Source organism: Lissotriton helveticus, chromosome 11, assembly GCF_964261635.1.
Source record: "Lissotriton helveticus chromosome 11, aLisHel1.1, whole genome shotgun sequence".
NCBI lineage: Eukaryota > Metazoa > Chordata > Amphibia > Caudata > Salamandridae > Lissotriton > Lissotriton helveticus.
In genome coordinates, this window is record NC_136072.1 from 799,299,861 (window position 1) to 799,315,885 (window position 16,025).

The window sequence follows — 16,025 nt, forward strand, 5'->3', positions numbered from 1 at the left end:
CTGAACTAATTACTTTTTGCCTTTTTCCTCCGTGTCTGTCTCTCGTTTACCTCGGAGTCTTACTTTCTCTCTTTCTCTGTTCCCCTGTCTATTTTTGTCTTCTTATCTCTATCTTTTTCTAACGCCTCGTCCTCTTTGTTTCCGTCGGTCTTCTCTTTTGTCCCCTGCATCTGACCATATGTCTATCTTCACTTTGTCCTCTCTTCTGCTCCATGTTTTACTTTTTCCTTTCTCCCTCTTTCATCACCTCCCCATCAAAACGTTTCACCCATCTTTCTTGCTCACTTTCGCTCTCATTTCCTTCTTTCCATTTCTCTTATTATTGAACCTCTTTCTGATCCTACACATTTCACATATAATAAACTTTTTCTCTACCTGCACTTTCATCTTGGTGCTTATAACTATTGCCAAATCTTGTTTACTTTTCTTCTTTCCTTATTATTTATTTCTACCTTCATTTCTGTCATGCTTAATTCTTTCTTCTATTCTCTATCTCTTGTTCCCATCTTTTCCTTCTCACCTGTTCTCTTTTTTCTTCTATATTTCATTCTTTCCCAATCTTTATTCATTTTTAATTCTTTTTTGATCTTTCACTCGTGGTCTTTCATATTCTCTTTATTTGATTTATATTTTCTCTCATTTTTTCTCTCATTCTCCTTTTTCATGTTTTGTTACCCCCTCCTTGTTTTTTGTTTTCTTCTGGTCGTGATTTGTCCTGTTCCAGGAACCTCAGACCACCGTTATCCATAACCCTCTGGATGGGATTAAGGTATTTCCATCTCTCTTTCGCTTTCTCTATGGAGAAGTCATGAATCAATCATAAAACTATAACCAACATTATTTGCTCAATTACACTCTGCTGTTACTGTTTTGTGCCCAGCCTAGATTACACCTGTTTTAGCATCACTTAAATGGTAGCTCCTGCATACCAGGTCTAGGTTTAATAACCCGCGTTACTTTGTGGAATCCTACTTTACTTGAAAACTAAAAATGGGTTGCTACCCTTGTTTAAAGGATGATTGATGATGGGTGCATGTGTCTAGGAGGAGACGTACTCCATCACTCACCTGAAGGAAGACACTGCATAGTGTGGAGGATACAACCCCTGGTTGTAAGACACAGGGTTTAGCAGAGGAGATCTAAATGTCCAGCAAAATGGCAACTGCCTCTTAAAACAAAATATTAGGGCAACCTCATCCAGGTGAATGACAACTGCATCAGGCAATAGGAACAGTCACTCTAGGAATTCTACATTTGTTGGCTAATGGAATGAGGCTGTGCCCAATAGGAGTGCAAACGCTGCTAGTGGTGGCCTGTTGCTTTTCGGAGACTCGTGTTCTCCGGATACCACCACATCCCGCCACCCCAAAAGTGACCGTTCCTGGTGCACCTGGCCTTAGTAAGTCACAGCATCTTTTTGAAATAGGAACTTGACTAGCATGAGCGGAAGGGTTAACCATAGTTGCTCCGCGTCATGTGGTGGGACTGTTCCCAAGGTCGAACGTGAGAAATGGGGTCCTAGAGGAATAACGTGGACTACTGTTTATTATTCAGCCACCGAAGGAAACCTTTTGTATCATATGATGTGGCTGCATGAAATGTGTTGAGGGTCATAACCTGGTTCTCATTGTGGAGGTGTTAGCGTTCCAACAAAAATATCTTCTTCGCTTGTAACATCTGGTTATTCATTTCAAAAGGCATGAGCTCACCTCTTACAAATAGGGAGTCCTTCAGAGGCAGAGGCTCAGCTTTGAATATGTATTGAAGCTGAACATCCTCCTCCCTTTAAAGATGGTGTTGTCAGAGCAAGGTCAGTGATGAAATGGACAGCGCATTACACTTCTATTTATCTTCCAATTTCTTTGTGTCTGAAACAAAACCTAACAATCACAGCAGCGAAATGGATCGCGCAATAAAGGGGCATGGGGACGCAGTAAGCATGAAATATTTTCAATAGACATGGGGAATCTCTACAACAAACAGCGGAGGCACTGTGGAGTCCCGGCCGCTGCCATTGCCTGACTTGTTCTGTGTATTTGCGAATAAGGTAAAATTGCGAGAATGTGAAATCTGGGTAGTTCATTTGTGTCAACTCCCAGACAAGCCAAAGCATCAACTGTGTATATCCAGAAACATGTACCCAATAAAAGCCAGTCAGAAGTCCATGCTCCCTCCAAAAGGCTTGGTGGAGGGCCCTCATTTCACACCAAAATGTATTGATGTAGTAGCTGAGGGAGTGTTCTTTATTTAAGAAGGAGACATACGAACAACCTCATTAGAAGAGCAGAGGCAACTGGCTTTATATGGAAAGTCCAGAAAATAATAATTCCTGCCCAGCAACATCCTGATTGCACAATCTAGTTCATCACATCTATTTACAAGTTCATGCTCTCTGCCAAGTCTTAATATTTACACCACCAGCTATCGTGCAAACCTCCTCCAATAGAATCATTGCAAAATATTGCTCTTTCTTTGGTGTCTTATTTCCCCCTTGCAATTTAGGTTCACCATGACTTCCTTGGAGTGATATATTGCCACCTCCTTTGTAAATCCCGCGAGGGCTAAAGTTGAGGTCCAACAGTTAGGAGTGTGTTCTTGAATTTAATTCCCATGTTCAGTGAGAAAATGTATTTTAGATCATAAAAGAACATGTGAAATCATTCATGTGCCCATGTCCTTCATTTGCATCCCTCCAACCCCAGGTCATGGGGTGCCGCTTCCAGTAATGGAGGGTGTCAAGGTTCTGTCTTCAGTAAGACACTTTTATAATGTGGGTGAGCCATGCCCTTTCGCATTAAGATATCAGCTGTCCTCAACCCTAGGGGATCAACCAAAACACACACATTCATGTTTGTTGTAGGGACAGCCTTTCTTATTGTCAAAAGCGGAAAGGATGAGAATAACAGACCGAAAGAGAGAAATAAAATGTTGAGTGAAAAAGAATGGGATGGAATTGATGAGGCCTAAAGAACGAATGGTCAGAGAAGTCAGATGTGCAAACACATCAGGACATCACACTCCACTACCGGGGACAACACACACGCCGACTGTATGCATCCAAACTTTAAACCAGTTACTGTGAACGTTAAAAAGCAATGGTACATCGGATTCTTAACTGCTCCTCAACCCGAGGGTAGTCTTGGAGAAGACTGCTTCTCACAAGAGAGCTTGTTTGCTGTATCCTCTTCAGAATCCACCCTTGAGTAATGGTAGGTGGCCTAACCAAACTTAATGAAGAATGTGTTTTAGATTAATGACATTTATTGGTGACAGGAATTCTCCTGACAAGAGCTTAAGCAGCCTTCGTGCAGTGGAGAGTTGAAGAGCCCGGTCCTGTGGGTTTTACAAGATATTTAATGATTAGTTGTAAGACACAGATGGAGATATTTTTTCCTTCCCAAGACCATTAAGGCACCTGGTAAAACACTGTACTCTAAAATGAACCGGCAGTAGTGCCCATCTATGGGAAGATGCATTCCGCGCTGAAGCAAAATAACAAAAGTAAAGCAATAACAATTGAACAACAATTTTGAGTAAACACAGCCATTGAACTTCAGAAGCCTCTCTGCAGTGGCCACAATCTTGGCCCTCACTGCTGTCATTTTTCCTATTACACAACATGGCACACACATTCTGTCAATAAAATGACAACCCATTAAACCACTGAAGATCTGGGCTTCCGGCCATACTTACAAATGCCCCCTACAGGCTTACTCCTCCCTCCAGGCTTTCTCCTCCATCCATCTCTAATAGGATGTATGGCCTGATGTAGTAATCCCAGTTTCCAAACTAGGATATGCAAATTGCACAGAAACTGGTTCGCGAACAGGGATGCAATTTGTTATTCTACCGTTGTACAAAGAGGTTGCATGATCATTGCACTTAGTCTTTTCATAGTGTCTCAGTGTCCAGCATAATGATCAGTTAGGAAAGTCTGATAGGCTTTGCAATTGGCTACAATCCATGGGATGGTGGCTTGCAAGGAACAGCTGACCTTCTATTGAGGTCTTTGCATTTCCAAATGGAAAACGTTTTTTTCCCTAACCGGGAGAGATGCTACTTTTAGAAAACAAAATGTTCCGTTTTAAAAGGCATCGGAGAGTGCATGCAGTGTTCCCTCTGAGCCCTGTTTGCTCCTGCTCCCCTGAAACAATTCACATAGGGGAAGCCGCCCAAATTCAGGTGTTGGTATGTGATCAGTGGACCTGTCATTATGACTCGAGAGGACGGTCCTTTCACACTCCCTTATAATTGTGATTTGGAATGAGTTGCAGAACCCCTTTTGTGAGTTAAACAGACTAGTCTGACATTCAAAAGGGGTTTAGTAGACTAAAAGCACGATTTTGCAGTCCCAAATCCTGCAATTTATGTGAATCGCAGGGTCTGCGACAAGAATAGCAGGGTTTACAACAGCAAAATAGTGTCACTCATCAGTTTCCTTAATTATAATCGCCCTTGGGACTCTGTATTGTGAGGTGTAATGGGACTTTTACTTCTGTTGTGCCATCTTCTCAGGTGCCCAATGCAGGTGATGTGGAACCCATTTAACACATTCCAGCTCTTCATCCAGCCTCTTTTGGGATATTTTGTTGTATTCTCCATCACCATTTGAGCTCATACTATTTGCTTCCTTAGAAGTCATCTCCTCATCGGGTACATTTGATTGAGGAGACAAAATAAGAATTATGGAAAAACAACTTTTTAAAGACTGTTCTCGTATTCGTTTCAGTCAAGCCTTCAAAGCACCCTACCTCTTTCAACAATCTGTAAATCAAAGACCTATTCACTAGTCCCCATTAGGTTGTCTCATTCCTTCAGCTTCTCTTTCCTTCATAAAAATTAAAGTGGTACACCTCACTTATATCATCGTAACATTTCAACACAGCCATTTTTAAGGACCAGATAATCTACCCCAGCTGGTGAGTCAAATCTGCAAAAATAAGTGGTTTTACCATTGAGTACCAATAGCAGAGTATTTGTCCAGTTCAATGGCAGTAGCAACAATTATACGTAGTCTGATCAAAATACTATTTAATAGCTCTAAATAGCTATGCCTTTTATAGACGACTGCTCCACTTTTTAATATCCATCGACCCTGGGCACTAAACATGTCCATACTGGATACTCCTAATTGACACTCATGTGGCAGTTACCCATTCCCCCTCCATGTAGTAGTGCTGCTTTGCTGCTTTTAGTTGCTTCTGCTGCTTCAGCTCTCTTGTGTGGCTGTTAAGAACTAGATTTCTTCTCGCTGTGCATTGTGATGCAACTTCATCCATAGCTCATCAGACTCGAGTTCCTCCTTATCCAGTATTAGGGGTGTCTTTCATAGATTCACATGCCTGAATCATTCCCCGTCGTCGAGACGGGAGCCTCCGGTAATATATATATATATATATATAAGTAATGTCCTATAGACATACATAGAGAAAAATAGGCCTAAGGGCCTCACCTTAGTAGCCTATCCTTGTCCTTATGCAAAAAGGACCAAACTCTTAGAGCCAGCCAATCAGCTAGCACCTCCCTCTAGAACCTTCCCTGCTGGAGCCTCAGTCTCTCAGATTTTCTACCGCACGTTGTGCTAGGGAGTCTCCAGCCTGAGCTCTCCTCAGGATATCTTCAAAAACTACTTTTATCACTTTGGAAAAGGATTATCTTCTCAAATTCTTCATCAGAGATACTTCAGACACATCTCTTGCAGTAAGTGCTGTCTTTCCTTACCACTTTTAAGGAAATGTCTGGATCCCAGAAGAAAGCCCTTTTCAGGGCCTGCTCTTCATGTGGGAAGAAAAGGCTCCATGTGGAAGACAAGCACGACCTGTGCTTATATTGCCTTTACCCGGACCATGTCCCCAAGGACTGTAAAATCTGTCGCTCTTTCCCTAACAAGACTCTAAGGGACAGAGAAGGTCGACTTCTAATTTGGCTGGACAGGCTTAAGCAAAGGGATAATGTGGAGTCCTCAGAGGGCAGCTTCTCCATGGCTTCGGACGCCTCCCTCAAAAGGCCAAGGGGGGACCCCCCTGGACCTTCAGACGCTCCTCCTATGAAGATGCTAAAGAAATCTTCAGAGGCAAAATCTACGACCTCCTCAGTGTCTGACTCAGGCTCTCACGCCTTCAAGAAGCCTGCGCACTCTTCCACCAAGCCTACGCCATCTTCGGCGCAAAAGAGGGCTGTGACGCCACTCGCCATCTCCACAACGACGACGACGGTGTCGACGGCGTCGTCAGTCCTCGCATCGACGACGACCACTCCATCATCGTCGTCTGCAGGTAGGCCCATCCCATCGGTCATACTGCCAAAACAGTCGTCGACTAAAACCACACCGACGACGAAATTGGGGCCGTCGACGACGACCCCGTCGACGAAGAGCTCGTCGACGTCAAAATCGGGGCCATCGGCAATGCCACCGTCGACGAGGAACCCATCGTCGACGACGACGACACCGTCGACGAGGACCCCATCGTCGACGAGGCCAGGGACGTCGACGACGAGAAGCCCGCCGTCGACGCAAGACTCGTCGCCGAGACCGTCGACGAAGAAGACGTCGACGAGGAATGAATCGTCGACGAGAAACGAGTCGTCGACGAGTGCGTCGTCGACGAGGACGTCGTCGACGACCGCGTCGTCAACGAAAACATCGACGACGACTAAAATCTCGTCGCTTCACACACCGACGACGGAGGACATGCCGTCGACGACAAAACCGTCGACGGGAGGGTCGTCTACGACCAAGGACACCGAGGAACCATGGAAGAAGTCCAAGCTAGTGGAAACGTCGTCATGGACGCTGCCGCCGCCGACACCACCGCGCAAATTGACGAAGAAGCTGATCACGCCTGAAACCACATCACCAAGCAAAGTACAAAGCAACTTCCCTTCTGATTTTCTCCAGAGTGAAGAATCGGAGGAGGAAGCGACGACTCAGGCTATGTCCATCTCGGACCTCCACGTCAAATGCCAAAGCACTGACGAGGAACAGGAGGAATTTACCTACCAGGAACACACTTTCCAGGCGGAGGTACGGACGGAGGTGACCCCAATGGTGTGCCTTCCTGCGTCCATCGTGGATGACCTTAAACATCTCATCCAGGACTATAAGCAGCGCTTCCCGGAGGCTCAGGCCGCTGAGGATAGGGGCCCAACGCCAACTGCATCTGCCCCACCGGCAGCCCCACGGTCAACACGACCACCTCCACAGGCCTCCCATGAGGCAGTCTCGCCACAAGTAGTGGAATCCTCAGATGAGGAAGCTGAAGAGATGGAAGAGGGCGAAGTCCCCGAGGATAAAACGGATCAGGACGAAGACGACGAGTATGTCGCGCCCTCCCCTGCTTCACCCCAACCACGCCAGTCGGACTCTCCGCCAGTGGACATTGGGGGGTTCCATAAGTTAGTGGAACGGGCAGCAAAGCGTTTCCACATGGAAATGGAAACAACGGAAACAGAATGTTTCCTATACGATTTTAAAGAGCAAACGAAGAAGTCCTCCAAATCAATCCCTATTATAGAATTTCTCTGGGACCAGGGAAAGAAACTGATGGCTACGCCAGCTTCCATACCGGCGGTGATCCCACGCCTAGACAAAAAATACAAAGCACCCACCAAGGCGGCAGTCTGTTTCAATGGGCACCCGAAACCTGACTCAGTAGTGACCCAGGCAGCTCAGAAGAATTCCCGCAACCCTTCCGCTCCCTTGTCAGCACCACCGGACAAAGAGGGAAGAAAGTTGGATACCATCGGGAAACGTTTCACCACCACGTCAGCCATGACTATCAAAGTCGCCAACTCTATAGCACTGTTGGGACGTTATAATCGCCAACTGTGGGAGGACATAGTCCCTTATCTAGCGGAGCTGCCAGATACGATGCAAGAAGAGGTCAAGGCACTGCTCTCAGAAGGACAAGCCTCGGCAGTGGAAATCATTGACTGTGCCATTGATGGGGCCATGACCGGCTTTCGCCAATTAGCTGGGGCAGCGGTCCTGCGGCGCCAGGGCTGGCTTAAGGCTACTTCATTTAGACAAGAAGTTCAAACAAAAGTGCTAGACATGCCCTTCGACGGCCAACATCTTTTTGGGGCCACAATTGATGAAGCGCTCCAGAACATCAAAAAAGACACCGACACGGCTAGAGCACTGGGTACGCTGCAGGCGAGAAACCAGTCCTTTCGGGGCAACAGATCAAGAGGTCAACCCTCCTACAGGGGATCCTTCCAGAGTAGATCCTCATATACCTACCAAAATAAATCACAGTATCCGCAGAAACAACAGCAGAGTCGCCACACTTCGTACGGAAGATCGAACTTCCGTGGAAAGAACCAGAGGAGGGGCGCTGGCGGACGCCAGTGACCAATTACTCCAGCCAGTCCTACCACAATCTACCTCATTCAAAATTGGAGGAAAGTTGACCCATTTCCTACACAATTGGCATCTCATAACCACAGACCGTTGGGTGCTACAACTAATAAGATTCGGCCATTCCCTGGAATTCATCACCATCCCACCTCCAACGCCGCCACGCAAACGGCCGCACAAACATCTGCGGCCCTTGCTCCTGGAAATATCTGCTATGTTGCACAAAGGAGCGATCGAGATGGTACCATCATCTCAAAGAGGACAGGGATTCTATTCCCGCTTCTTTCTCATCCGCAAAAAGGGGAAAAAGTGGAGACCAATACTGGATCTCAGAGCCCTCAACTCCTTCATGAAGACTCAGTCGTTCAGGATGGTGACGATCCAAGAAATACTAGGCATTCTAGAAAGAGGAGATTTCACGACATCCCTAGATCTCCAGGATGCCTACTACCACATCCCAATACTCAAGGGGCACAGAAAATTCCTAAGATTCTAGGTGGCAGGACGCCACTACCAATTCAAAGTGCTGCCGTTCGGCCTCAAATCCGCGCCACGGATCTTCACGAAGTGCCTTTCCCCGGTGGCAGCCTTCCTACGTCAAATGGGTCACCAGGTCTTCCCTTATCTAGACGACTGGCTGGTGAAAGCTCCCTCAGCGGCAGGCGCGACCTCATCCTCCAACACCTGCACCAATCTCTTTCTGCACCTGGGACTAACTCTCAATCTCGACAAATCCTGTATGACCCCAACCAGAAGCATCTCCTTCCTGGGGGCAACATTGAACACGGAATGCGTAAAAGCATTTCCTTCACAGGAGAGGAAACACAAGATCGTATCTCTGGCCACGGCTGTGGCTACGAGAAAGACCATAAGAGTTCGGACTTACAAATCTCTGCTGGGCATGATGTCGTCCTGTATCCTCCTCATCCCGCACTGCCGCCTCAGGATGCGCCCATTGCAAGAAGCCCTAGCATACCAATGGACTCAAAGTACGGGCTCGTTCAACGACATAGTGAGAATCACACCTCAAATTGCCAAGACCCTGCAATGGTGGATGAACCACAGGAATCTGTCGACAGGCCTACCCTTCCTCCTTCCGGCGGCGCCTTTGGTGATCACCACGGATGCCTCCCTGGAAGGTTGGGGAGCGGTCCTCCAGGACCTCCAGGTCAGCGGCAAATGGACGGAACAGGAGAAGAAATGCCACATAAACCTTCTAGAACTGCGAGCGGTCTTCCTGGCACTGAAGGCCTTTTTACCGCGCATCCAGAAATCCCAGGTGCTCATCAGGACGGACAACACCACGACGATGCACTACCTGAACAAGCAGGGAGGGACGCGTTCGCTTACTCTATCGCACGAATCGCAAGAAATCTGGAACTGGCTAGTGCTCCATGGGATCACGCTCAAAGCGGAATATGTCCTGGGCAAGGACAATACCATCGCAGACGCGCTCAGCAGGCGGACGTCTCTCACTCACGAATGGGAGCTCAACCAAGGTATTCTGGATCAAGTGTTCTCGGAATGGGGAATCCCGCGGATCGACCTCTTTGCCACCAGGGAGAACGCCAAATGCCCACACTACGCAAGTTGGCGTCCCCAGCCAAGGTCACTCGGAAATGCCCTTTCCATCAGTTGGTTCGCCGTCTTTGCGTACGCTTTTCCCCCCTTCCCGATGATTCCCAGAGTCCTCAGGAAGATGAAAGCGGAGCCTTGTACCCTGATCCTAATTGCCCCGTTCTGGCCGAGGCAGCACTGGTTCTCGGACCTTCATCGCCTCTCCATCAGACCTCCGATTCGTCTGAACCAGCACCCGAACCTGCTGACTATGTCCAATGGACAGATCCAACACCCGAACCTACCATCGCTCAGATTATCAGCCTGGCTCCTGAGCACAGAGAATTCTGTCATCTAGACATCCCACAAAAATGTAGGGAGGTCCTAGCAAAAGCGCGAGCGGACAGTACCAACAGGACGTACTCCCTCAAGTGGAAACGGTTTTGCCTATGGTGCGTGGAACACCAGTTGTCACCTCTCCAGATTACCCCTGTGCAGATATTACCATACCTTCTCCACTTGGCAGAGTCAGGTCTGGCGCATGCCTCTATAAAGGTTCATCTGGCTTCAATTTCACGCTACACCAGATCCTCAAAGGCTCCTTCGCTTTGGTCCAGCAGACTGATTAAACAGTTCCTCAAAGGCTTGTACAGATCGTACCCAAGACCTCGAAGGATTCCGCCCACTTGGCATCTAAACTTGGTGCTCGCCCAGCTTATGCGCCATCCTTTTGAGCCCATTCATCGAGCACCCATCAAGTACATCTCATGGAAGGTAGCTCTTCTGCTCGCTCTAACATCTGCCAGGAGAGTCAGCGAGTTGCAAGCCCTGTCCATACAGGAACCATTTCTGCAATTTAAACAGGACAGAGTGGTGCTGAGGATGAATCCCAAATTCATACCAAAAGTGCCTTTGGACTTTCACCTTAATGAACCGGTGGTTCTACGTTCCTTCTTTGCAAACCCTACCACTGCAGCAGAGAGGACGTTACACTCCTTAGACCTCAAAAGGTGTATAAAGTTTTACTTGGACAAGACAAAAGACTTCAGAAAGTCGTCGCAACTTTTTGTGGCCTACAGTAGACCAAGGCTTGGTCTTCCTCTCACGAAACAGAGTATCTCAAGGTGGATCTCTTCAGCGATAGCATTCTGCCATGAAAAGGCCGGCCGGCCGTTGAATGCCGCGGTGCATGCACACTCCACAAGAGCAATGTCCACGTCAGCAGCGCTGTTCGCTGGAGTGCCGATTCTGGACATATGCAGAGCAGCGACGTGGAAGTCACCGCATACGTTCGCCAGACACTATTGCCTGGATGTTGAACTTCTGCAGGACGCAGCAGTGGGCCAGGCGGTGCTTCGACATCTATTCCAGTGAGGTGAGCCTTCCTACATCCCGCCATCCTGGTATGCACATCTCTTATATTTGGTTGTGTTGAGGTATGCTAATGCTTACAATCGCATGATTCTAAGTTTATTATCTAACTGCCTAGGTGGCATCATTGCATCGGACATGTGCATAATGTATTGCTAACTACTCTGATTCAGGCATGTGAATCTATGAAAGACACCCCTAATACTGGATAAGAAATGCGTTACTTACCTGTAACAGCAGTTATCCAGTATTGGTGTCTTTCATAGATTCACATGCAACCCTCCCGCCTCCCCTGGAAGGACTCACGTTCTCTCTACCTGCTGTGTGCCTACCTATCATAGTGCGTACGAAAATCTGAGAGACTGAGGCTCCAGCAGGGAAGGTTCTAGAGGGAGGTGCTAGCTGATTGGCTGGCTCTAAGAGTTTGGTCCTTTTTGCATAAGGACAAGGATAGGCTACTAAGGTGAGGCCCTTAGGCCTATTTTTCTCTATGTATGTCTATAGGACATTACTTATATATATATATATTACCGGAGGCTCCCGTCTCGACGACGGGGAATGATTCAGGCATGTGAATCTATGAAAGACACCAATACTGGATAACTACTGTTACAGGTAAGTAACGCATTTCTTACACCGTATCTTCTCTAGTGCCTCACAATTCCGAGTGTTGCTGTATCAATGCGGTGAAGAATAACTTGTATCTTACTGACAACATGGCAGGTCCACTGACATTCCGTGTTAGTTTTGTTTGAATATCTGTCACCTTCTCTTCGACCAACCTCTTTCCTCTGAATCTGGAAGAGCTCCTTGCCATGTATCTCAAAGTTTTCCCACATGACATAGAGACTTCTTTCTTGTCCGCTCTGATCCCTTACACTCCTATGCTTTTTGTCTTTATCCTTCACTGCTTGATCCAGCTGATGGCTCGGTTCCCCCTCCTACATGACAGTGACCACCCACTGCCATGCCACAAAGGCTTACTCCTACTCTTTGCAATGTCCAAATCTCCAGGATCACTAAATTCAGTCTCTGGATGGCAATGGAGGCCCAACTTGATGTCTGTTTCTCTGTCTACCACAGAACCAGCTATAAACAACTTGCTGACCGCCTTCTCTCATGGTTTTACCTTATTTGCCTTTCTCTCTTCTTTGCTCATGAGCTGGTCCTAGGGATACTGACCCCAGGGTGCAGCGCTCCAAGTCTTCCTGGCCTCATTTCGCTAATCCATTTGCCTTCCATCTGCCTACCTATGGTCTAAAATGGCAGTCATTGTGCTAACAGAACAAAAAATCTTCTTTATCACTGAGCTTATTCCATTAACCAACCCACATTCTATCCAGCAGAAGCGCTGGTCAACCTCATCTCTAGTCCTCTTTTGAACATAAGTCAGAGAAGAGTTACTAAATAACTCCTACGTTGAGCTGTGAAAAAAACGATGTGCTCTGCTGTTGTCCAAGTACGTAAAATCCACAGCTTCTTGCAAAATCAATGGGAATCGATGAATTCACTGCATTGAAAGTTACTTAGGAGGAGATGAAGATGTTTATTATTCAACAATGTGCTAGCATCCTAAAGTGAATCTGAGAAAAGAAACAGACCAATATTGCTCTCAACTTTGCTCAGCCGCACACAATCACCATAGTTCCCCAATAGATTTGTAGTTTCATATTCAGCACGTCTATTTTATATAATAATGTTGAGTGGTCATGTCAGCAACTCAGGGACTCGTGAACACTAGTTTCCTGAGGAGGACAGGTGGCAAGAGTAAACTCTTAGGTGAATGAGTGAGGAAGTGACTGAGTGAGTGTGATGATTTGTGCAACACATACAGGAGATTCGTCTCCCCCCCCCCCCCCCCGCCCCCCCCCATGCCACCACCAGTCAAGTAGATTTTCCCTCACATTCCTCTATACATCTGCTTAGGGTCAGTCACCTAGCAAGACTATCGTGGGCGGTAATGCATGTAAGGTGGACAAGTGCCCCTAGTTGGGTAGTAAAGCAAAACAGCCATAATTGGAGTGCAGTGGTCCCTGGAAAGCTCCAGGATGCCCGTGGCAGTGTATGTGCTGCACCATTGATTGCAAAGCTCCTACTTACTCATCATGGGGCGTGGAAATCAGTGAGGCAGGAACTCAAGCCTGTCTAGAGAAACGCATATTACAGTATACGCAAAAAAAATTAAAAATGCTCCGGCATAAATCATTAATGCAAATACATGGGGTATGATATACTATTTACTACTATTGTTAAGTGAGAGTAGGGGCACCATGACTCACTTGAGGTTCTAGTGATTCATGGCCTCGGGCCCCTCCGTACAATGGTAGCAAATAGCATATTACCATCCAAGCCAACATGGAAGGCAAACAAGCATGTCTTGTGGGTTGGTTTTATTAATTCCAGGTTGGCTTGATCCCAAGATTTAGGTGGAGAGCAGCTACTTTATATGGAACACTGTACAACACAACCAACTTCAAATCTGCTCACCTCAATATCTGGTTTTATAGCTTTGTTTTTAAGCACAGGTTTAGCACACTGCCATCCACGCCGAGCTAGAAAGTGACAATACTTTTTCCCAATTTTACAGCAAAGTATTTAAGCAGAAGATTAGCAGGTTCCATCCACACCAACCTGAGAAATGACATAAGCCTTTTACCATTCCAATCAGTGTTACAGTTTTGGAGTGGTAAAATACCATCCAATCCAACCATGAATTAATAAAGGCAACCCCTGACACACACTTGGATGCTTTCCAGGTTGGTTTGGATGGTATTTTACCACTCCAAAGCTCTAATTCTGTGCATACGACTGTGACAGGCTGTTCTATTTCTGCAAAATGAGGAAATTAAGTGTTTTACAAGTAACAAGAGAGAATTGAAGGTTAAAAAACTAGTGGCCAGAGGTGGAAAGACGCTGGCCAGTAAACCACCCCTGTGTCCCACCTGCAGACTTATGCAGCAACTCCCCTTTCCTTGCTATCCATTCATTATTAGTTGTGAAACTAAACCCATGCATGTAGGTGGTTCACCAAAAATCACTCCAAGCACGCCTTCCTTTTAAATCCGTTCAAAATACCAACATGCAGTGATTTCTAATCCGCAGTAGAGTATATATTTTACATATAGAGAGCATCCGGTTTAATTCCCATCAGCCTAAATCGACCATATGGTGGCAGCTTTTAACATAGACATAGAAAGGACTCGAACATGAACAATAAATAATGCACGGCCCACTGTCCTTGTGGCCTTTTAAATAACTCTGGGGCTTTCAGATATTTAGCGAGCATCCATGTCTGACGCCGGGTTATCCCATGAAAATGTCGGTTCTCAGGTTTCCTTCCTCTCATTCCTCGACCCCTCCTTTACTTCACACCTGCACTTTTTGATATAGTGATTCCTAATACAAAATGTAGAGGACTAATAAATCAGGTTTAAACTAGGATATCCGTGGGACCTCATCTGCTGCCTCCCCTGGTAAAAAGTTGGTGCAGTGGCTAGTTGGCAGTGGCAAGAGATAGACGATTTAAGGGGTCGTCCTTTCAATTCCCGCCAAATGTTTAAATACCATTTTAACATAAAAAGAATGTCTCCTTAGGTATGCGTTGACCACGAACTATGTATAAGTGTACACAGGGCTTGCATTGCTGCTGATAGAAATGGGACTTTGATGAACGAATGTGGGGTCCAGAAGAAGAGGCATGGAGCCTGTGGAGTAGGGAGGAACATCGACACAGTAGGAGAGAGACTGCCTGTGGGGAATGGCGGCCCAGTGTACGAAACCAAGCCAGCCTTTCGAGAATGGAGCGAGGGCGGAAGGCGAAGGCAGATAGGCTGGGTTAAATGACTGTACATGCAGAAAGGGAGAAGCGTAAGTTTGATTTGACAGTGGTGAATGGAAATCATGCTGAAAAGAAGAGATGGAGAGCCTGTGGTGAGTAAGGGGCCGTGGAAATGAGAGGTTGAAGACTGCAGTTTAGGGGCATGACGAAAATGAGAGAAATAGTGCTTGTGACAATCCGAGGACAGTCTGGGATTGAGAAGGGAGGGTAGAGATATTGGAATTGGAATACTTTGACATTTATATGGGTGAATGTGTGGGTGGGTGAAAGAAGGGACAGTATGAAAATAAAACCATGGTGCCTGGGATAAAAGGATGGACTTGAAGAGACTCGAAGTGACTAGAGTGGCAGAGCAGGGCGTAGAGATGAACAGAAGATACGAGATACGATATTTTTAATTAGAGACGGCATTTCCCAAACCAAGATGGCCGCAAACCTCAGTGATCTCATGTGTCTATATCGGGTCGCAAACCTTGGTGCCCTTGTCCCTAGGAACCCGAGCTCTTCCGGTGCCGCTGACAGCTGTTGCGCGATGATTATAACCATAACGTGTTCTTCACTTTCTTTTTTTTTCTCCTCCCGTCTCCCTCCCTTCTCTCTCTCGCTCCCTCTCTTATTAGGAGTCTTCCGACAGTTCCAACACCACCATTGAAGACGAAGACATGAAAGGTACTGTGACAGCGATGGGGCTCGCCCTCCCTTCTTTCACAAATTCTGCTTCTAAATTGCTACTGAGCCTTGATATGAAGCCAGGGCGTGTTATTGTTGTGCTACGCTGCTGTCAGCACGCCTTCGGTGCCAAAAACGTCTGTGTAACGTGCTTCAGCTTTGCGGTTTCTGCCTTTAAGTATGAAGAAAATTCACATCTCCTTTGAAATGTTGGAAGAGCTCGGTACTAAT

At 46.6% G+C, this 16,025-nt stretch overlaps 1 protein-coding gene across 32 annotated transcripts in view; it reads left to right on the top strand.

Annotated features, from left to right (window-relative positions):
- CAMK2B (calcium/calmodulin dependent protein kinase II beta) overlaps window positions 1-16,025 on the top strand; it is an 866,219-nt gene that overhangs the window by 737,364 nt on the left and 112,830 nt on the right. For 17 of the 32 annotated variants that reach the window (XM_078666785.1, XM_078666796.1, XM_078666797.1 and 14 more), the window contains 2 exons: window positions 725-769; window positions 15,746-15,794. In XM_078666785.1, the coding sequence (XP_078522911.1) occupies window positions 725-769; window positions 15,746-15,794 (94 nt within the window). The remainder of the gene's footprint in view (window positions 1-724; window positions 770-15,745; window positions 15,795-16,025) is intronic. The other 15 variants (XM_078666806.1, XM_078666789.1, XM_078666790.1 and 12 more) reach the window with 1 other exon arrangement.